This window comes from Poecilia reticulata, linkage group LG10, assembly GCF_000633615.1.
Source record: "Poecilia reticulata strain Guanapo linkage group LG10, Guppy_female_1.0+MT, whole genome shotgun sequence".
NCBI classification, from domain to species: Eukaryota; Metazoa; Chordata; class Actinopteri; order Cyprinodontiformes; family Poeciliidae; genus Poecilia; species Poecilia reticulata.
In genome coordinates this window covers 12,587,516-12,608,362 of record NC_024340.1, presented here as the reverse complement: position 1 = coordinate 12,608,362, position 20,847 = coordinate 12,587,516, and the positions used below count along the sequence as shown (strand labels likewise).

The following is a 20,847-nucleotide window of genomic DNA, read 5'->3' as shown; positions in this document are numbered from 1 at the left end:
TGATGAAATGAGATTGAGCAGCATTTGCAAGTTAATTATATACGTTTTCCATTTTGCAGTTCCTCAGAAGATCAAAACTCCAGCAGGGCAGCGTCCATTCAGAAGACCTCTCGCACAGTTGAACTCGCCKGTGTTTGTTAGCGACAGTGAGGACGACGATGAGGACAACATTATCGTAAGGAGTAGTTGGAAGACTCGTGACTCAAAGCCCAAACAAAGTGAAAACAAGCAGGACGAGAATCGTTCGCCATTGCTGCCCAGTTTATCTGACTTCCTCCGTCCTCCCAGTAACGCTTCGGCATTAACAACTTCACCCAAGCGGACKTTTTCAGCACCTTCCAGGCTGGAGGAGTCGAGCGATTCTGAGGAGGAGTTTGCATCCCTGTTGGAGAGGCTGAAAAAGAAAAACAATCTCACCAGCCCAAAGACCAGTAAAGGTAAAATCTTTGTTAAACTTTTGCATGCCTTATATCTGTTTCCTTCATTTTATTTAATTTAACTTATTTTAATTTTTTTTTTTTTTTTTTTTTAGAATCTGAAACCAAGCTTGTGGTCTCTGCTCCTGCTGTGAAACCATTCACAACACCAAGCTCGAAACCGATCAAGGAGAAACCTCACGACGTAAAAACGCATGGAATATCCTCCATTTTGAAGCCTAAAGTCAGTCAGACGGACCCCAGGCCCGCTGCTGTGAGCAGGTACGTCTTCCTTTGCCAGCAGCGAGCCTGCATGTTGCCTGCATGTTGCCTACTTTAAATGTCGTGTGTAGAGAGTTTTATCTGGACTTGTTCTTTCCAGGATTGCGGTTTGCAAGACCCCCGGCTGCTTYTTGGAGTCACTCACAGTTCCCGGCTCCATATACGGATCCATTTTCAGGAAGAATAAGGAAGAACTCACAAGCAAGCTGTACCAGCTCTACAACACCAGCGTGTTTGACAACAAGGTGATCTGAATCCAAACTTTTCTCTTGCTTCATTTTACATTCAGATGGAAGAAACGYCAGTGTTTAAGTGGTTGTGAATGCACACTTYAACAAGTATTTTTGTTAAATACATGCACACATACTCATTTCAGCAGGAGTACATTATTAAAATATTATAAGGAATAGCCTCTTTTGGCTTTGTCCACATTGGGATAATTGTGTGCATCAGAGGTGATGCTGTTTGCTGAAGTGCAAATGTTACATTTTGGTGTATATTAGGGCTTCATGACATCAKAAAAATATTCCATGTTCATTTTATTCAYGATAGAAATACAATGACTTGCAAAAAATTAGCAAATACTTAARTCTGTGGTGTTAATGTCYGTGTTCTTGGTTTAACTCATCTGCAGTCAGATCCTAGTTATTGACTATAATGGTAATGTTTCCATTAGCTGGCACCCTTAGCCTGTGCTGCTTAGTTATACCACCAGTCCTCACCACACCTAATAAACTATTAAAAACAAGAGATAAACTATGTGTTACTGTTTACTAATGCAGTAAACGGTACTAATCTGAGAGTAAAAAAGTGGAAGAACATGTTGAATATCATACTTTGAACATTGTTGTTCATGATTTTCAGTGTTAACTTTATCGTATATTGATAGCTGTTTTTTTTGTTTTGTTTTTTTTTTCAGCTCCCAACCAACATGTCTGTAACCTGGAATAAGAAGATGCGGAAAACAGCGGGCTACTGCGTCACAGGACAGGAAAAAGGCGGAGGAAACCGCTACGCTCGCATCGAGCTGTCCGACAAAGTCTGCGACTCTGCAGGTGAGTCGCAGGTGACTCAGAATGCTCTGGTAGTGATGTCTGAAGACGAGAGAACRTGTTGCCTCTTGGGCCGGTACCTGAATTCAGCGGTTTTTCCGCCCGTCTTAGATCGCCTCAGGGACACGCTGATCCACGAGATGTGCCACGCTGCCACGTGGCTGATAAACGGCGTGAGGGACGGACACGGAAACCTATGGAGGCTGTACGCACGCAAGTCCACGCTCATGCATCCTGAGCTGCCCATGGTGACGCGCTGCCACAGTTACGACATCAAGTACAAGTTCCAGTATCGGTGCACGCGCTGCCAGAATACGTAAGTCTGAATACTGATCAGGCTTTTCCCGACCAACGCTGATTTCCCRTCTGCTCTGACGTCTGACCTGCCATTTTTGATTGTGACTGATTCAGACTTTTTTTCCTCTAACATTGAGGCAACATTAGGTAAAGATTTATTCTGAAGTTACTTTGACAGAGTGGTTTACTTTTKAATCCAGCATCAAAAAAAGAGTAGTGGGAGTTTCTTGCTTTTGATGCATTTTAAGGAATAGAAATGTTCAATATTTGACCAGACGATCAAACAAATTTGGCCGATTTGTTCAAGACTGATCGGAGCAGCTCTAATTACCACCACTGAAGTAATTTTCTTTTTAATTGGTTTAAACCGTTCACCGCATATTCTCGTCAACTATCTTATTTTTCCTGATTCTTCGCAGGATCGGCCGCCACTCCAAGTCTCTGGACACGCAGAGGTTTGTGTGCGCGCTCTGCAAGGGTCAGCTGGTCTTACTGACGGCTTCGAAGCCACGCGCTCCCACGCCTTTCGCCACATTTGTCAAAGAGAATTATGGGAGCGTGAGGAAGGAACTTGCGGGGCAGAGCCACGCGGAAGTGATGCGGAAACTGAGCACCGACTTTGCCTCGAAGACCAAACTCGGTGAAAGCTGAATGAGCGGACCTCCTGAAAACGCTTTACCTCATTCGATGTTCTTACCTTTTCGGCCCACTGTGATACTTTTTTTTTTTTTTTCTTGTTGGTTGCTGTAACTGGAAATGTGAGCAAAAACGGCAACGTTTTCTGTCCACTATATTTTTTTTGTATTCAAGTTGATAGAACTGTCTCATGTCTTATTCTCTCTCTAGAATATGCTGGATGATTTTTTTTTTGCCAGTAATTTAACAATAAAAATTTGATACATGTAAYGAATTTTATTTTATTTTTTGTTTTTCTTGCCACTAGTGGCCTTCTTCTGCAGTAGATCAGGGAGGAAAGAGTCGGAGAGAGAGAATGGCGGGAGACATGCAGCAAAGGCCTCGGGGTCAGAAGTCCAACTCTGGACGGMTGCATTGAGGACTAAAATAATGCCAAGACCCACAGTTGGCTATGAAAGTAAACTTGGGGATGTTTATTATACTCTGATTTTTTTTCTGAATTATTGATGTTAATATAAGTAAGTAATGAGTACTTACACGAGTAATGTTTTTACTCGCATGGAAATGAGTGTAACTGAAAGATATTTGTCTTGTTTTATTACCGTGACTTTATCAGGCAAATATTTACAGGTAGGATATAATATGTCTGCTCACAGGCAGCCCTGCTGCTCTTGACTGTCATTTAATGTAACCTAACAGAGCTGATCAAATGTGGATAAATGCAGCTTGCAATAATGAAATGCATATAAAAAAACAAGACTGCTTCACCATATTTATTTAAAATGTTTTAAATACTACTCTGCTACGTATTCACGCTTCAATTCACAATATGCAAAGCACTCAATTCGAAGGAGCAAAACCAAATGTATAGGAAACGTACAATATTCAGCGCTCTGGGGATTGGTAGGACGAGTGAGGAAGGTGTGTGTGTGGATCTGTGGAGCATCTTCCCTGATTGCGGTGGTGGCGCCTTTATCAGGCGCAGGCACAAATCCACAGGGAGTGCAGGGATGAGACGGCACTCCCCGTTTGTCCAAGTCAAGTTCTCCGCATTTCACTAAAATTGGCATAAAAAGGGCAAAAACGAAGAGCCCAGCAGAACTTGATCCACAAAGTCTGGCAAATAAAGCACTGGAATGTACTTGTCACCGTTTTTAGCAGGCACTAAGAAGTTTCAAACTGAATTTGGCATCGATGTGATTCTATGTTCCTTTTCAAAATCTGCAGCATGTTTAATTATATGACTTTAAAATCAAATACGATTGGTAATTTGGCTTTTCACCCGACCCGTCGTCTTCCAGTCCTACGTTTACTCCACTGTAATATATCACCGTGCAGTTTGATACGTTTTAGGTGACAATTATGGCACAACACAACAGTTAAAAGTTTTCTACATGACTGTATGAGCAGCATTACACACAAAGCGCTGTCCAGGCGTGACTCTGCATCGCCAGCCCCTCGGCCTTCAGTACAGGCAGGTTTTCTTCATGATGCGCAAGAACTCCTGCTCGTTCACTTCTCCGTCCCCGTCCCTGTCCGCTTCATCTATCATTTCCTGCGCAAACAGGATATGCAGAGGTAAATAAAACGATGTTTCATCGTGGGTGTTTTGTCGTGCGATGTGGCTCACCTGCAGCTCCTCGTCTGTCAGGTTTTCTCCGAGCTCTTTGGCCACTCTCTTCAGGTTCTTAAARGAGATCTTGCCTGTTTCGTCGTCGTCAAACAGCCGGAACGCTTTGAGGATCTCCTCTTTGGAGTCTTTCTCAGCCTGAAAATTAAAGAGAGGAATGTTATTAGGAATTATCTACTGGAAAAGTACACCGAACTGGAAGGATCGAGGTCTCCAAACAGAAGTACTCTGTTGTGGTTTCCCCACTTATTGTCCAAAGAGTACTCTGTGTGGATTACCTTGCAAAACTATTCACATAGCTTAGTTTACCCCACATTTWGTCACATTATGACTACAAAGYTTCACTGGTTTAGATCAGTGTATTCAGTGTTAGAATGGACCAGTCAAAGTCCAAGCCTAAATCCAAGAGAGAATAGGAAGTGTRCTGAAGCTGCCCGATCTGACTGAGCTTGTAAAAACGACCAAAGCTGTTAAAGACAAAGAGTGRTTATAATATAACAATAATTGTGAAGCAGATKTATAAATACAGCTGCTAGGCACTGTAAACCACACTATGTGCTTGCCTACCATTTTCTGTGTCATGATTGCCAGAAAGTCGGCGAAGGAGATCTTCCCCGTCCCATCCTTATCCACTTCTGCAATCATCTTCTTGATCTCCTCCTTCTTTGGTTCGAACCCCAGAGCTCTCATTGCGACCTGGGTCAGAATCAGAAACGACGCACTGGAGTAAAAAGCATTTTTACTCTTGTGTTTATGCTCAGAAAGACCTTTTACCTTGAGCTCCTTCACATCGATGTATCCAGAGCCATCGGTGTCAAACAGCTCAAAGGCCTCCCTGATCTCCTGCTTCTGCTCCTCAGTCAGCTCTGGCTTGGGAGTTGTCTTCTTGCGAGGAGGGGGCACTGGACCCTGTAGGGATGGCCTCTTGGCACTGGTTGCCTGTTTGGATTTCACAACAGGAAAATAAAACGGAAAAAGCTTTTCTTTTCTTTTTTTTTTCTTTTTTTGTACGTGTTTTTCACAAAACCAACCCAACAGCTCATATTCAGAAATTGTAGTTTAAAGACAAACGCATGAAGCCTGCCCCTCCAATAAAACCCTGATGTCACTTACCATTTATGTGTATTTTGACCAGCAGTTTACTAAAGGAAATGAGTGTTTTTCTTCTCCGCCTGTAAGGCCTCTGTCATAAAGCTTAGCCTGACACCTCCGGTTTTATTTTACACAAATATCAGCCATAACGTGGAGGGGAATCGCGTTTCTAGCTAATAACCTGCGCTCCAGCAGCTGTCACGAACTGGACAATTTTAACCCATTGTTTGCCAGCCGACGCGCGCACAGGTCTGTGGCCGCAGACTGAGAACCACGGCGAGGATGCTGAACGGAGCACACGGTGCAAGGAATCTAACGCACCGGTCGGGAAAAGAGCTGATTGGTTGTTGAAAATCACAGGGTACATAGGATGACAAAATGATTGTAAAGCATACAAAATAATAAAAAAAAAAAATCATCAGCTCGATATGTGGTGACCTAACAGTATAATAATCTTTGCATCATATATGAACACCCGTTTATCTCATTTTAAATGGCGCAGTTTTGAAATTGCCTCATTGCTTACCCCCAGTGGCAGTTTTTTAAAGCTGCACCCAGATCTCCGTGTGTGATGCTGTAGTGGAGTCTGAGCGGAAGCTGAAAACATTGGGGGCTGAAACTCTCAAGAGCTACTATGTCACTATTTTTGAGTTAAATATATATATCTTTATTTACTTGAAAATTCGCCATATCGAAAACAAATAGAAAACTTTTATATCCATGTGATATATATGTTCTGTAATAAATATGAGTTATGTTGGCCATATTTATAAATAAATATATTATGTTTATTTTTATATTATTTATACTTATATTATAAAACATGGAAACCCTTTAACATTTGCTCCTTGAAAACAGACGTTACACCTTTGCTGAGCTGACACACAGATATGGATGGAATCCATATCTGTTCGGTTATGACATCACATTGGTTTCTGACCCAATAGGTCTGTCACACATAAATCGATTCCTTCTGGCACTTTCCTCGCGAGAGACAGTTGTATTTCTCTGTGAAAGCAAGGTAGTTTGCGATTTAAACTAGATACTTTGTGATTTTTCAACAATCCTAGTGTGCTTCACGAACCCCTGCAAACCCAGGAAGTCATGAACCGTTCCATCRAYACAGATGATCGACCAGTCCCGGTTATTGCCGTGGACATGATCGTGCCTATGATCGAGGATTTTTTGTGGTCCATTTCCTTGGATCAGACGCTGGATTTGGCTTTAGGTAAACCTGATAGCGAAACCAAATCCGGTTTAAAGGAGCTGCTGTTAAACCTGGCSGAGGAATGTACCACCTTCATTCTCCACAGCATCCGAAATGGACGAATYATATCTCAGGATGTGGACACCGTCGTTGGCGATGTCCTGCTAACGACATTTACAGACATCCTTCAGATTAGGGAGAAAGTTCATCCCAAGACCTTCGACCGTTTCAATGACTCGTTCATTAAATATGTCAAAGAAAAGGTGAGATCTAAGATCTGTTACATGCAAGATCAAGCAGCTTCCTTTGTCCTCCAAGTCTCCGAGACAGACGGAGTGGACCGAATCCTGCCGCACGCACTCAAACTAATAGAGGAATTGCTAGTGTGGAGCTGTAAAGAACATCGGCAGAGAAAACGAAAAGCTGCTGAAGCCCAGCATAATTACAACAAGCAACAGAGAGTAGCTGTTATCTCTGATGCTGATCATTTCCAAGCTGTGGAGAAAAACACCACCAAAAATCCACAGAACAGAGGGGCCCAAAGAGACAGGGTGCTTCATACCGTCCACGATGGGAATTACACGCACTTCAAAGTGAACCTGTTACCGGTCATCGCAGAGACACCAGACACTGAGGAGGCAACAAAGATGATAGAAGAGAGAAATCTTGTTCCTGAAAATCAGGACTCAGACCTGAAGATTGTGGATGAATTCATCCTGGAGGATCTTTCAAAGATCACTAAGGTAAATGATTTCGTCTGAAACGAATTCAAATTTTGAGATGATGGATAGATTTATGAATTAGGAGATTTCAGAACTGACTAAAGCAAATAATCGTATCTCTTAGGAAAAGGAGTCAGATCTGAAAATTGTGGATGACTTCATCTCTGAGGAGCTGTCACAGGTCAGAGAAGCGAAAACGACCATCTCTGAACAACAGAGTTTAGAGATCCCTGGTGTTTCATTGGATGCACTTCAACCAATGGAAAACTGTGGATCTAGATATCACGTCTCTCCACTACCCTTTGAACAACAGAAGAACAAACACGTCGGAGTCGCAGTTAAGAAGTTCTGTAAAAAATATAGTGAAGGGCGATACAAGAGAGTTGCACCATCACAGAAAGATGAAGAAATACCAGTTCCTTCAGTGGACGACTTCATCCCAGACAAATCAAACCTCTCAAAAGGGCTACGATTGGTTAATGAGGAGCAGCAACCAGAGATGACCACAGAGGTTGTTGAGCCGCTGTCACTGGGCTCAGGCAAGGAGAAGCAGCTGTCATCCATCTTGCTGCTTGCTAATGCAGTTGTTATGCAGGCCGTAACACAATCACAGATAGACTGCAACTACAAAGTCTTCCAAGCCATCACCAATAGGCTGTCTGAGAAAATCTATGCCGAGCTCATGGGACAAGAGTTGAATAATATCCAACGTAGCCTGAACAAACTCGGCGATGACATATTGAGAGGAGTCTCTAAAAAGTTGTGCTGTGAAAAAAACGACATTCTTCCACTGTTGGTTTTAAATGACTCAGTCATAGACGAGGCATTCGTTTCCATTTTCAAAGAAAAAATATTGAAACCAGCCAAGAAGCCAGGCGTCATCCAACGTTTCTGGGCCTCCGTAGAAAAGGCTCTTTTCAGCCTCCAATAAACAGAACCTGTTTATTCGAGAACCTGTTTACTATAAAAAACCTTATTTCTTATTGAAGAATAAGAAGTAAGGTTTCTTATTTGTAGACATGGTTTTCTACAAACCCTTCAAAAAAATTTTATGAGGGGGATAGATAATAAAATTAGCAAAGAAATAAAACACATTTAAAGGTTTATTGGTGTTAGTAGGTAAAGTTTTCCAAAAGACTAATAAAAAAATTTTATGAGATGCATATATATTGAAACTTATATGTTAGGTTCGGTCCTGAAACAGTTAATGAACATAACATATTGAAGTTTCTTGGCCTTTGTAGGCAAGGCTTTCCACACAAGCACTTTAAAAAGTTATGAGAGGCACTTTAATTGGTTTGGGAAAATATGGGGATTTTCTGCCCCACACAAAAAAGTTGCAGCCTGCACTGTTTTCTGTCCTGAGATCCAAGATAGGTGATAGACTGGCGACCTCACCATGGGGTACCCCACCTCTTTCAGGTGGGGAAGAAGAACCCCACCTGCTGAGGTACCTCCAGGTGATAATTACACAACCTGCTGATTGTGTAATGTTAACTAAAAACTAAACAGGTGCAGAAATGGAGGATTGGATGGATGGTTACTCATCTTTCTGAGATCATTAAGGGAAACGTTGATGAAAAAATAACTTATGATTGGCTGCCGAGTGCCTATAGATTGGAAGGAAAACCAAAGTCCCGTCGCCTCCTTCCTGCATCCTCAACATACAGCATACCAAGCTGTGCTTCTTTTCTTTTTTTTTCATTATTATTTCTACTATTATTTCCATTAGTAGAAATTTTTAAGAACTTCAGACAGACTTGAACAGACTCTGTTCAAGTCTGTCTGAAGTTCTTAAAAATTATACATCCTTTTCTGTGGTTGAGTTGAAAGTTAGTCCTGTTTTCTTTGTTTTGGCTTTGCTCCCAACTCTTTTTTTTTTCTATTGAATATCAGTTCGACCATTTCTATTGGTTGGATACTAAAAAAATCTGATGACCTGTGTGATGTACTGGTGACCTGTGGAGGGTGGCATCACCTCTGACCCAGTGACCGTGACCACTGGATATAGTCTTCAGTCCCATGTGACCCTCTTGGTACCAAATGTCACATCCACAGAGTTGTGCACATGATGTCTCTTGTGTGCCTCTCCTGCCTCATTCCACAGACACTAGCAGGTGTTTTCTCACAGCTGAAGTTCATTAACATCATCAGGAGGAGCAGGCTCCCTGAGGCAAATACCAGATTGTTTTGCTCACATCAGAGGTACACAGCTTCTCTTCTCTGCGTCTAACGTTTATGGATTTCTTAAGCTAAGCGTTGCTGTCTTTGCTGCTTTGCTGCTTTGCTGTCTCAAGTCTCTGCTCAACAGAAATCAGTTTTCATGTTGATGCTCAGTTCTTGGACTCCAGTGAACTGCTTCTCTGTTCCTGGCGTCTGTTTGGATAAATCTACAGAATCTCCTGACCACTTCTCTGGCTGCCCTGATCTTACAAGCTCTCCTTTTCATCTCGCCTGCCTGGCTACCCTCTAACTCTTTACTGATCCACAACTCCAGCCTAGTCTCCCCGGTAATGCAGACCTCGATTCTTGCTGTAAACCAAGGAGACCCGTCACATCTGGTGATTGACTAAGTGCATAAAGCCTGGAAGGAAATCTGAGTCCCTTTTCTTCATTCCTGTATCCCCCAGCATGCTACACATCAAGCTGTGCAGATCTATTAATAAACCTTTCAAACTGTCCTTTGGTGTCTGTGATTCTTCTTCATTCAGTAAAACTTCATTCAATAAAATAAAGTTTTATTCTTTTTATTGAATGAGTAAATAATAAAACAAATTTTATGAGTTTTATTCATAAAATTAATGCTCCTTGTATGAACCTTTTAACAATGTCTTTACCAGCATTGCAATGAGACGTAGTCTGCACAATGAGCTCAGCAGAAGCACAGTTCCACCAGGTGTTTGCTAATTGCTGCTGGCTAGTCTGAAGGAGCTGATTGGGAGAGTAAAGGTGGGGTGGGGGTGGTAGATCTGCTCTGTGAGGCAGGAACTGCGCCATGCCCCCCAACCTCTCAATAATTTTCTCTTGTGACGTCAGCTGTGAGGGCAATGCGTCTCTTTTTACGCGTCTATAATAATAATAATAATAATATTATATAATTATAATAATATACGGATAATAGTGTTAATATGCTTATTCTTATAAGCATAATAATAAATGCTTACAATAATTTATAAACATTTATTATTAAAGCTTAGGTCACTGAAACCAGCCCGAACTTGCACCAGACTCTGAACAATAAGATCTATTTATTGTTAAAGTTTATTATCAATGCTCTGCATGCAGGAAAGATGCATCTGTTTCCTCATTCTTTCACATCCTGCGGCCTGAAGAAGTGACAGGCTGATTTATCTCCAGCAGCTCAGTAGAAGCTCCTCTCTGTATTTGCAGGATCACAATTCTCTCTTCACGTATTCTATAAGCTGTGCTGATGAATTCCTGAGAAGATGTTTGCAGATTAATTTAATCAGCAAACAGTTTTTTTTATCTGGATTGTCACCTTCCTCACGTGATTCCAGATATCTTAAATTGATTTATGACTAGACATATTGTTCATTTGATTAGTATAAATGCCGTCAGATTTACCTTTATGGAGGCTTCAATTTAAGATATCTGCCTTAAATACGGACTCTCTGACACATATTTCAGATATCATTAGTCAATAAAAAATGACCACTACTTTGATACTCTAAAGTGTTATTTTATTTATCATTTCATGAAAAAGTGAAATAGGTAAATCTATATAGAATTTAGATGAAACATTTTTTTGTCAAAGTTAACAATGAAATGATAAAACAGACAGAAATCTGTAAAAACGCACAAAAACAAGACTTAACAAGCCCTTATTGTATAAATTATATGCCCTCTTCTTTTAATGGAATACCAACAAACCTGAATGAACTCTAGGTTTTGCGGTGAAACGTCACGTCGTAAACACTGAGGGGTGGCTTCCGAAATAGGAGGTGGAACTAAGCTTGTCACGGTTCTCCATTGGCTAAAATTGTGGCGTTCTTTGACGTATCGCAAACCTTATTGGCTGCTTGTGAACGTCACCTTTGCGTTTGACGATGTCTTGACCAATCACACAGAGGCTACCTCAGCTGATTGAAACTGTTCATATTAGTTCAATGTTGAGTTTTGTGGAACAGTTGTAGAAGTTGCACACCGTGTTCAATGGTCTACGTGTCTGTACCGCTGTTTAGACAATAAAGGAGACGCAGCCTTCCTGAAGCTAACTTCTCCTCACTGCAGTAAAAAAAAGAAAAGAAAAAAAAAGTCATTTTTTTTCCCCCTCCACCTGTGTGCCAGTTTTACCTCACTATGGCCACACGTGTTCGACCGGTGAGTTGCAGATAATCTGTTTGAAAGTTTTTATTCGTGGTGGCAGCTGTGTTTGGTCAATAATCGCTGTGATTGTCTTGCCGTAGGTCAGTAAGCGGTGTGCAGTGATCGGGGGGTCTGGTTTTCTTGGTAGACACCTGGTGGAGAAGCTCCTGGACAGGGGCTATTCGGTGTCTGTGTTTGACATCCGGCAGAGCTACGAGCTTCCAGGCGTCACCTTTCACCAGGGAGACCTCTGCGATAAACGGGTCAGTCTTCCTCTGTCACTATTTGCTCCTTCCTCCGATGGGATTCACAAATGGAAGCAGAAAGTTATTTAACAGTTTGAGATTGGTCTAGGGAAGCAGTTGGCAATGTCTTGATCTTGTCGTTTCCCAACCCTGGTCCTCAAGGCACACTGTCCTACACGTTTCAGAGGTTTCCCTGCTTTAATATGCCTAATTCAACTGATTGCAGTTCAGCAAACGCCAGTTAATCAGTTATTGATTGAAATCAGCTGGACCGAAGCAAGGAAATGCCTAAACCATGCAGGACAGTGTGCATTGAGAACCAGGACCCTTTTCTACATTTTCTCACGTCACAATGTATTTTATGTTTTTGGAGTGAAAGTATAGCATGTTGTCAAATGTGAGCAAAATAAAACATGTTTTTCAAAATGTGCACTGATAAAAATCTTAAAAGTGTGGCAGGTTCTTCCCCGTGGGCTGTGTATTTCTGCAGCCCCCCTACCAGCAGGTTCATGCTTGTCTGATAACGATCCACTTGTCCAGCCTGATAGCTTTTTGTCGACCATTTCCGGACAGGTTTGCAGTTGTGCCACTACACTTCCCAGTGTAGATTGAAGGATTCAACCAGGAGATGTTCAAATCTTTGAAAAATATTTGCTAATCCAAACCCACTTTAAACTGCTCCACAAATCGTCCACTGCTTAGCATTACTCTTTGTTTTTCTTGTCCCCTACTCCACATCTCCAGCACAGATGCAGATAAAATTGATAAAGGGACTTTTAAAAAGATAGCAGTCAGCAGCTGTGCCTGTGCTTTTCTCGTCTCCAGGCTCTGCTTTCTGCTCTGAAGGACGTGTCTCTGGTTTTCCACTGTGCCTCCCCGGCTCCTTCCAGTGACGACCGGCTGCTGTTTGAGAGGGTCAACATTCGGGGCACTCAGACGGTTATTCAGGCCTGCCTTGACGCCGGAGTACAGGTGCTGCTGGTTATTCTTTCTTGTTGGCTTTGGAAACATTTTCTTTTAAGAACTGAGATTAAATGCTGAAGTGGCCATGTTGACAGAAACTGGTCTTGACGAGCAGCGCCAGTGTGGTGTTTGAGGGCACAGACGTCAAGAATGGAAAAGAGGAMCTGCCGTATGCGAAGAAGCCCATCGACTTCTACACTCAGACCAAGATTGAACAGGAGAAGGTAAGAGGCATTGAAAAGCACTTCTTATCTAAGCAAACATCTCGTCCCTTTAGAAATCAAAACAAAATTGCAAACAAAACACTTAAGGAATACATAATAACTCTATTTACAGACTTACCCTGGTAATATTGCAGTGCAATCGTCTTTGCCGAACCTCCAAATTTGACCTATTTGCTGTGTTTTAGTTGGTTCTGGAGGCGTGCAACAAGCCAAAGGGTTTCCTCACGGTTGCTATTCGGCCTCACGGCATCTTTGGCCCTCGGGATCCGCAGCTGGTTCCCACCCTGGTGGACGCAGCTCGCCGKGGGAAGATGAAGTTCATCATCGGGTGAGCCATCGTTTCGTTCCTTGAAGGCATTAACTACTCAAGCCACTTCTTTTAACTCAAAAACCATGCATGAGTATGTTTACAAATAATCAAGCTATATAGAACCTTGTTTAATTAATTAAAATGTTTAAGATACAAATATGACATCAGGCCAATTACAAAAGCACTATTTTTAATTGAAATATCTGGGCTTGGTTTTAAAAAAAAAGTTTAATAACTACTTTAAAGTTTGTTTTTAAAATGTACTTTGTATTTTACATATGAGCCTCATCAGAACGCATGTTCTAATTTGTTGAATATAATTATGTGTGTTTTTTTTAAAAAAGTTTATTAAGTCCCCTCTTTTAGAATTTAGTTCAATTTGTGCTAGAGACGCACTGAGAAATTGACTGATGACTGAAATTTATGGGCCCTCACTGGTCTCCAATTAATCCAAAACAGATTCATTCAGTCTTTCTCTCTTACTGCATCACTGCTGGCAACAACACTCTCAGGAGCAGATGCTCTGCTGTTGCTGAGGGRATATTTTCCTAATTTGAGAGGTTTAAACATGAGGTTAGAGGAAGTACAGAAACTATAGATGATTGTTAGGAGAAGACCGAATTTTCTGCAGAGGCACATTAGCTGTTCATTACAGCTGCTGCTACAGAGCGCGAGATTTCTATTGGTCGTTGTTGGTTAAAAATCTCCACATGACTGCTGGTTTACACTTGCAGTGTGTAGGTCAGTCTGACCTATATTTAGGTCAAACTGAGAAAAAAGTGGACTGATGTGGGGCTTACTTCAGTCGATATCTGGAGGGATGAGCAGAGTACAGAAAAGTCGATCTTATTCTTTTGAACTCTTGACCTCTGTCTGTCATGGACCAAGCTGGATTTAAACATGTCTGCATTATTTCTTGAAAATCTCAAAATTAAGGTAAGTATCTACATCCTCCTGAGAAAACAGAGACTTTTATGAGCAACAATAACTGTGCTCATTATTCTAATGACTCCTATAAAATGCACAAGCCTGAAATGTCACCTGCAAATGTTTATGTCCCTGCTTTAAAATGTTAATGAAACCCTATTTTACGGTGAATAATTTCTGGCACACAGTGTAAGAGATCTAAGTACAAGGTTATAAGGATCATTTGCAGTCAAAAAGGTCAGAAATATTTTAAACGGGTAATTTTAATTCTTATAGTCCAATAAGAATCAGCAGCTGCTCAAAGCTTTGCAAAAACCAGAGATCAGAAACTGGATAGAAATCTCAGATAAGTACATCTTTAGCCCTTATATTTTAGTAAAATTGATTTCACATAAATGTGTTTATAAATTTTGTTTGACAAACTTTATAGCCATAACTTTGCTTTAAGGCATTTATACTGATTTGYGGTCTAATAGGAATTTTAATAAGGTTTATAAACAAACAAGTGATGACCCACCCTCTCAGCGCCCCCTGCTGCTTGCTAACATAGTGTAGTGTGCTGAGGGACTTTGAACTTTAACCTCTGCTCTTTCTTTGTGTGTTTATTGACCATTTTAATGTTTGTTTTTTTTCTCAATCAGTGATGGAACCAATCTTGTCGATTTCACCTATGTGGAGAATGTTGTTCATGGTCACATCCTTGCTGCTGAGTACCTGAGAGCAGATTCGCTTATCTGTGGAAAAGTGAGTGAGACTTAAATATATATATATATATATACACTGCTCAAAAAAATAAAGGGAACACTTAAACAACACAATATAACTCCAAGTAAATCAAACTTCTGTGAAATCAAACTGTCCACTTAGGAAGCAACACTGATTGACAATCAATTTCCCCTGCTGYTGTGCAAATGGAATAGACAACAGATGGAAATTATTGGCAATTAGCAAGACACACTCGATAAAGGAGTGGTTCTGCAGGTGGGGACCACAGACCACTTCTCAGTACCTATGCTGTCTGGCTGATGTTTTGGTCAGTTTTGAATGTTGGTGGTGCTTTCACACTCGTGGTAGCATGAGACGGACTCTACAACCCACACAAGTGGCTCAGGTAGTGCAGCTCATCCAGGATGGCACATCAATGCGAGCTGTGGCAAGAAGGTTTGCTGTGTCTGTCGGCGTAGTGTCCAGAGGCTGGAGGCGCTACCAGGAGGCAGGCCAGTACACCAGGAGACGTGGAGGAGGCCGTAGGAGGGCAACAACCCAGCAGCAGGACCGCTACCTCCGCCTTTGTGCAAGAAGGAACAGGAGGAGCACTGCCAGAGCCCTGCAAAATGACCTCCAGCAGGCCACAAATGTGCATGTGTCTGCACAAACGGTTAGAAACCGGCAGTGGGTCAGTAATGGTGTGGGGTGGCATTTCTTTGGAGGGCCGCACAGCTGTCCATGTGCTCACCAGAGGTAGCCTGACTGCCATTAGGTACAGAGATGAGATCCTCAGACCCCTTGTGAGACCATATGCTGGTGCGGTTGGCCCTGGGTTCCTCCTAATGCAGGTCAATGCTAGACCTCATGTGGCTGGAGTGTGTCAACAGTTCCTGCAAGATGAAGGCATTGAAGCTATGGACTGGCCTGCCTGTTCCCCAGACCTGAATCCGATTGAGCACATCTGGGACATCATGTCTCGCTCCATCCACCAACGTCACGTTGCACCACAGACTGTCCAGGAGTTGGCGGATGCTTTAGTCCAGGTCTGGGAGGAGATCCCTCAGGAGACCATCCGCCACCTCATCAGGAGCATGCCCAGGCRTTGTAGGGAGGTCATACAGGCACGTGGAGGCCACACACAATACTGAGCCTCATTTDGACTTGTTTTAAGGACWTTACATTAAAGTTGGATCAGCCTGTAGTGTGTTTTTTCACTTTAATTTTGTGTGTGACTCCAAATCCAGGCCTCCATTGGTTAATAAATTTGATTTCCATTGATGATTTTTGTGGGATTTTGATGTCGGCACATTCAACTTTGTGCAGAACAAAGTATTCAATGAGAATATTTCATTCATTCAGATCTAGGATGTATTATTTGAGTGTTCCCTTTAATCTTTTGAGCAGTGTATATAAATAACATCTCTTATGTCCTTCAACTTCCCTCTTTAGTTTCATTGTTTTTATTGGCTCTTCACTGATCTTTCTTTACCTCTGTACCCTCCTCCCTCTCCTGCAGCCGTATCACATCACCAATGATGAGCCAATCCGCTTCTGGGACTTCATGTCTGAGGTTYTGGTGGGCTTGGGATACCCGGYCCCACGCTTCCACCTCCCATACACACTYGTGTACGGACTTGCCCTGCTTCTCTGGCTGCTCACCTGGATCTTGTGTCCCTTTACGTCTTTCAAACCCACCTTTACACCCATGAGAGTGGCTTTGGCCGGGACCTATCACTACTACAGCTGTGAGCGCGCCAAAGAACACCTGGGCTACAAGCCGGTGGTCAGTCTGAAGGAGGGGATTGCGCGCACGGTGGCGAGCTACCCTCATCTTAGACGTGGAGCTTGATGGTTTGATTGAAGACGCTGAAACCAGCACGACGCACTGAAAGAACTATTCAAATCACTGATCGTCTCTGGAGGWTTTTGAAACCTTTTCTTGCTCTGCCCTGTTTTCACCAGCAGATGGCAGCAAATAGGTCCTGTWCTCTTASAGTTGTTGCATTCTGCTATCACTTTTCAATCAGAAAAAGCTAAACTCRCGCCGTAATTCTTCCTTTGATTAATTATTTATCATACTGTGCATGTTGATGTGAGAATTATTAGACTCATTGTGTTAATCAAAATGGACTAAAAGAGCTGAATGATTGTGCATTTGCATGACTAAATGCCGTTTGTGACTTAAAAGTGATTTTTGGTTTGTAAGCCAAACTCGACATGCTATATTTTCACTATTTCTGAAAAAAATAAAGGACATTTGCTATATTGTCCCTTGTCATCTATGTTTTTGGGGGGTACTGCCCAATTACTTGAATTTTACTAGAAAGAAATTGAATGTCTCACACTCTGCCTGTGTAATTACTTGAAGGCATATTTTCTTACAGATGCAAGATGGATGTATTCACATTCCTCAAATTAAATTCTTCATTAGAGGGACATCGAGCAGATTTTRCAGTGCTTGGTAACCCATTCTCTCATGTTTTGATAAACGTTACCTTCAAGGTAAATTTCATCCAGTGTCCTGTTGGATTTCACTTTGAAGCTGCACATTGCCACACTTTTTTTATTTTTTATTAAATGTTTGCAAAATTATGTAGCCAAATAAATAGGACATTATATCTTATAAAAASCTGACTAAAAATGGATAAATCTTCAGAACTGGGAGGTTAACTTTTGCTTTTCTTATTTTCTTATCCTATGCTTTATTATTTTGTATTGTGCATATGATGGAAAATTAAATTAGCATTTTTTTTTACCAGATTATATCTATTTAAATATATCACTATCAAACTAACAGTAACTCATATGTGTAAGGCATCAGTTCTCTATGCATTGATCAAATTAATTAAAGAGTTTTCAAATTGATGAATAAATAACCATAATGTCTTAGAAACTTTATTTCAGTTTATAGTTCCTTCTGTGTTACCCTGATTTCATCCTTAGAGACTGATCTGCTCTTCCACGTTAAAAAGACTCAGCTGAGTTCAATAAAGCAGCTTCAGTCCTGGACCTACTACCTCCTGACCTGACCTCAGACCAGTAGATAAATATAGATGGATGGAAAATTGTGTGGAAACATTGACCGCTCGCTGCAGAATATCAGCAAATGTTTCTACTCTCATACGTCTTTAAGTTTGTTTTTGCATCCTCCTTCTAAATCTAGGCAGTGAGAATATTTATTAGTATATTTTTCAATACTGCTCAGATTTATGCCACCCCTTCATCCCTTGAAGTCAGACTCATGTAGGAAAGAGGCATTACTGGTTTTCACACAGCTATTGGTAGGTAGGCTTAACACTGTAAATCATACAGTATATCTGGGGAATTCAAAACATTAACTCAGACCAGCAGCTTTTGGCGTTCCATGGTCACCTGATTCTTCTTAAAACATTCCTGTAAAAAGAGCTGTGGAGGCTTCTTCTAAAACTACCCACAGCTGAAGTCCAGTTATCCGTCTTTTCCTCTGCACACATCAGCACAATGTGTCCAGTGACTTGTCATGTCCCCAGTGGACGCTCGTTAATTCATGTGACGCACGGCAGCGCTCCCGGTGTGCGTTCCGGATAAGTGTTCCTGGAATTATARCGATAAACCCGAATCAATGGTGTTAGCAAAAATAGATACAATTTGGGTTGCTGCTTGTTCTCTGCAAGGTATAGCAAAGGCAACATTTACATAAGTGCTGCCCTTATGCTTTAAAATATTRCTGAACATACTTTGTGTAATCTTTGAATAGCAGAGTTGSACCACCTTGTTTATTTTAAAGTGTAGTAAATGCTTTTTGTGTATTAACGGAGAAATRCTATATTCAGCATTTGTGCTTTTTAGACCTCAGTCTTTTATTATTATAGTAGCATTACAATAAAAATTCTGCATTGGATTCCACAAAATATGAGATTTGATGATGTCCATCTTGCCCAGTTGYAGTTTATGTTGTTTGGAAAGTTAAGATTCAYGCATTTCAAGTGAGGCAAATATAACCAAAGATGATGCACCTACTGCAATACCAAAAACTTTTCTTTAATCACCTTTTACAGATTGTGTTGCTTGTATGTATAACCAACACCTGTACTTCATCTTTAMATTTTTTTTCTYGCATATTAATCCAGTTGGTTTATCAGACATTTTGATGTGATATAAAGCTAGAACCAGCAGCTTTTGATCCACCTCTGTGTAAACCCTAMAGTAGCTCCGGTGTCTTTTTCACGGATYACCTCATAGAACAAGACTTCATTGAGAATCTATGGGCATATCTGTAGAAAAGCTGATAAAGCATTCYTCTTGTRGAGTTATCTAATTCAAATATTGTTCTATCTAACTTAAAGGTCACAAGTGCAGTCTGATGGAACCGGGAAATGAATATCTCACCGTTCAAACATCTGCGGCTCGATATTGGAGACTTTAAAGTTATTCTAAAAATTTAGGGGGAATAAAAAAAGAACCCTTTCCATTACGTTGAAGAATAGCCTTCTGGGTGATTTTAGGATTTAAGAAATGGAAACAAGAATAAGATTACCTGGTAAAATGCCTGGTTTATAAAATGTATCTTAAAATGATATCTTTCTTTAGTTACAGCAGAAAAATCTCATGTTGGAAAATTTTCAATAAAATATGACTTCCTTTCTTTCATAAAAAAGAAATCGGATTGATTAAGTGAAGCATTTTTGTGATGTAAACTTGACTCTTTAAATGTAATCAGGCCATTTCTTTGAGCTATTATACAAAATTGTAAAGACTAGACAACTAAAAAAAAAACCAAAAAAAAAACCAGACTAGACAACTTTATAATGTCAAACAACTAAAGTATATGTTGTTCTTCCCAAGTCAGAAAAGTGTTGCCAGAAAAAAAGCTGCATGCCTAAATGAGGCTCCAGTCAAAGCAATAATAAGTTTAAAACGGCATGAGCTGTTATAAATAAGTCTTGAAATGTTTAGATCGTCGCCATCCACAGTAAGGAGAATTAAATGTMATTTTGGAGCATCAAAGAGTGGCATCAGGGTGTCTCCATGACAACCACTAGGCTGTATGTGTTGGAAGTATGACAAGGAAGAGCTTTTTTCTGACCAACGTGGATGTGTGGCGTTTGTTAAAAACTACTGAAACTTCAACTGGACGAGTAATTTTGTTAGATGACTCAGTGCCACACCTTGGAGAATTGGCCGTCGAACAGACAGGGTTGGTGCGAATTGTCTGGTTCTAAATATTAGAGGTGTGTGTTTTTGAAATGCATCACACATGACAAGGTGTTGCTCACTAAAAGTATAGTGGAGAATCTGAAACCCAAAACCAGTTCTCATATTTTTCATTAGGACAGTCACCAAGCTATAGAGTCAAATCAAAACAGAAGTGATTCAGCAGACATAAACCAACCTTTTTCCATGGCTATATTTGTCTGCCAAGATTAAATATGAATACTTGAAGACAAGCGTATAACACAATACCCAGGACTCRAAGCTCAAGAGATGGCGCCCAAAGGGGAATAATCAAAGCTCCATCTCTCTAAGCACCAACCTTGTGAAATGTTAAAGAAAAAGATCAACTATGTTTCTGTTGAACAAGTTATTTACAAAGGAGCTTTTTACGGAACAAGTGATTTATTTATTTATTTATTTATTCTCAAATGGACAGTTTTGTACGGAGCCCCTAAGGGGACATGGAGAAAAAAAAGGAAAGAAATCCGACTTATTATCTCGAGATCCCGAGAAACTAAGTCGAGATCTCGAGATCCCGACTTATTATCTCGAGATCCCGACTTATTATCTCGAGATCCCGACTTTTTTTTCTCGAGATCCCGAGAAACTTATCATCT

At 41.0% G+C, this 20,847-nt stretch overlaps 4 protein-coding genes across 4 annotated transcripts in view; 3 read left to right on the top strand and 1 right to left on the bottom strand.

Moving 5' to 3' along the window:
* Positions 1-2,953, top strand: part of gcna (germ cell nuclear acidic peptidase) — a 4,504-nt gene extending 1,551 nt beyond the window's left edge. Inside the window, exons 4-9 of the mRNA XM_017307014.1 lie at positions 22-437; positions 533-698; positions 799-943; positions 1,618-1,753; positions 1,862-2,066; positions 2,467-2,953. Of these exons, the coding sequence (XP_017162503.1) occupies positions 22-437; positions 533-698; positions 799-943; positions 1,618-1,753; positions 1,862-2,066; positions 2,467-2,698 (1,300 nt within the window). The 3' untranslated portion in view covers positions 2,699-2,953. The remainder of the gene's footprint in view (positions 1-21; positions 438-532; positions 699-798; positions 944-1,617; positions 1,754-1,861; positions 2,067-2,466) is intronic.
* Positions 2,954-3,429: 476 nt separating this feature from the next.
* Positions 3,430-5,662, bottom strand: cetn2 (centrin, EF-hand protein, 2). The gene is made up of 5 exons (XM_017307280.1): positions 5,427-5,662; positions 5,088-5,252; positions 4,881-5,009; positions 4,314-4,451; positions 3,430-4,238 (listed from the first exon to the last, which is right to left on the bottom strand). The coding sequence occupies exons 1-5, from the start codon at positions 5,427-5,429 to the stop codon at positions 4,149-4,151; spliced, it is 525 nt and encodes a 174-aa protein (XP_017162769.1). The 5' UTR covers positions 5,430-5,662; the 3' UTR covers positions 3,430-4,148.
* Positions 5,663-6,410: 748 nt separating this feature from the next.
* LOC103471169 (uncharacterized) lies at positions 6,411-9,059 on the top strand. The gene is made up of 2 exons (XM_008420001.1): positions 6,411-7,355; positions 7,459-9,059. The coding sequence occupies exons 1-2, from the start codon at positions 6,510-6,512 to the stop codon at positions 8,263-8,265; spliced, it is 1,653 nt and encodes a 550-aa protein (XP_008418223.1). The 5' UTR covers positions 6,411-6,509; the 3' UTR covers positions 8,266-9,059.
* Positions 9,060-11,428: 2,369 nt separating this feature from the next.
* Positions 11,429-17,305, top strand: nsdhl (NAD(P) dependent 3-beta-hydroxysteroid dehydrogenase NSDHL). Its single transcript, XM_008420000.2, has 7 exons — positions 11,429-11,675; positions 11,762-11,923; positions 12,731-12,877; positions 12,964-13,092; positions 13,278-13,420; positions 14,971-15,073; positions 16,554-17,305. Exons 1-7 carry the CDS (start codon positions 11,655-11,657, stop codon positions 16,884-16,886), a joined length of 1,038 nt encoding a protein of 345 aa, XP_008418222.1. The 5' UTR covers positions 11,429-11,654; the 3' UTR covers positions 16,887-17,305.
* Positions 17,306-20,847: the final 3,542 nt, after the last annotated feature.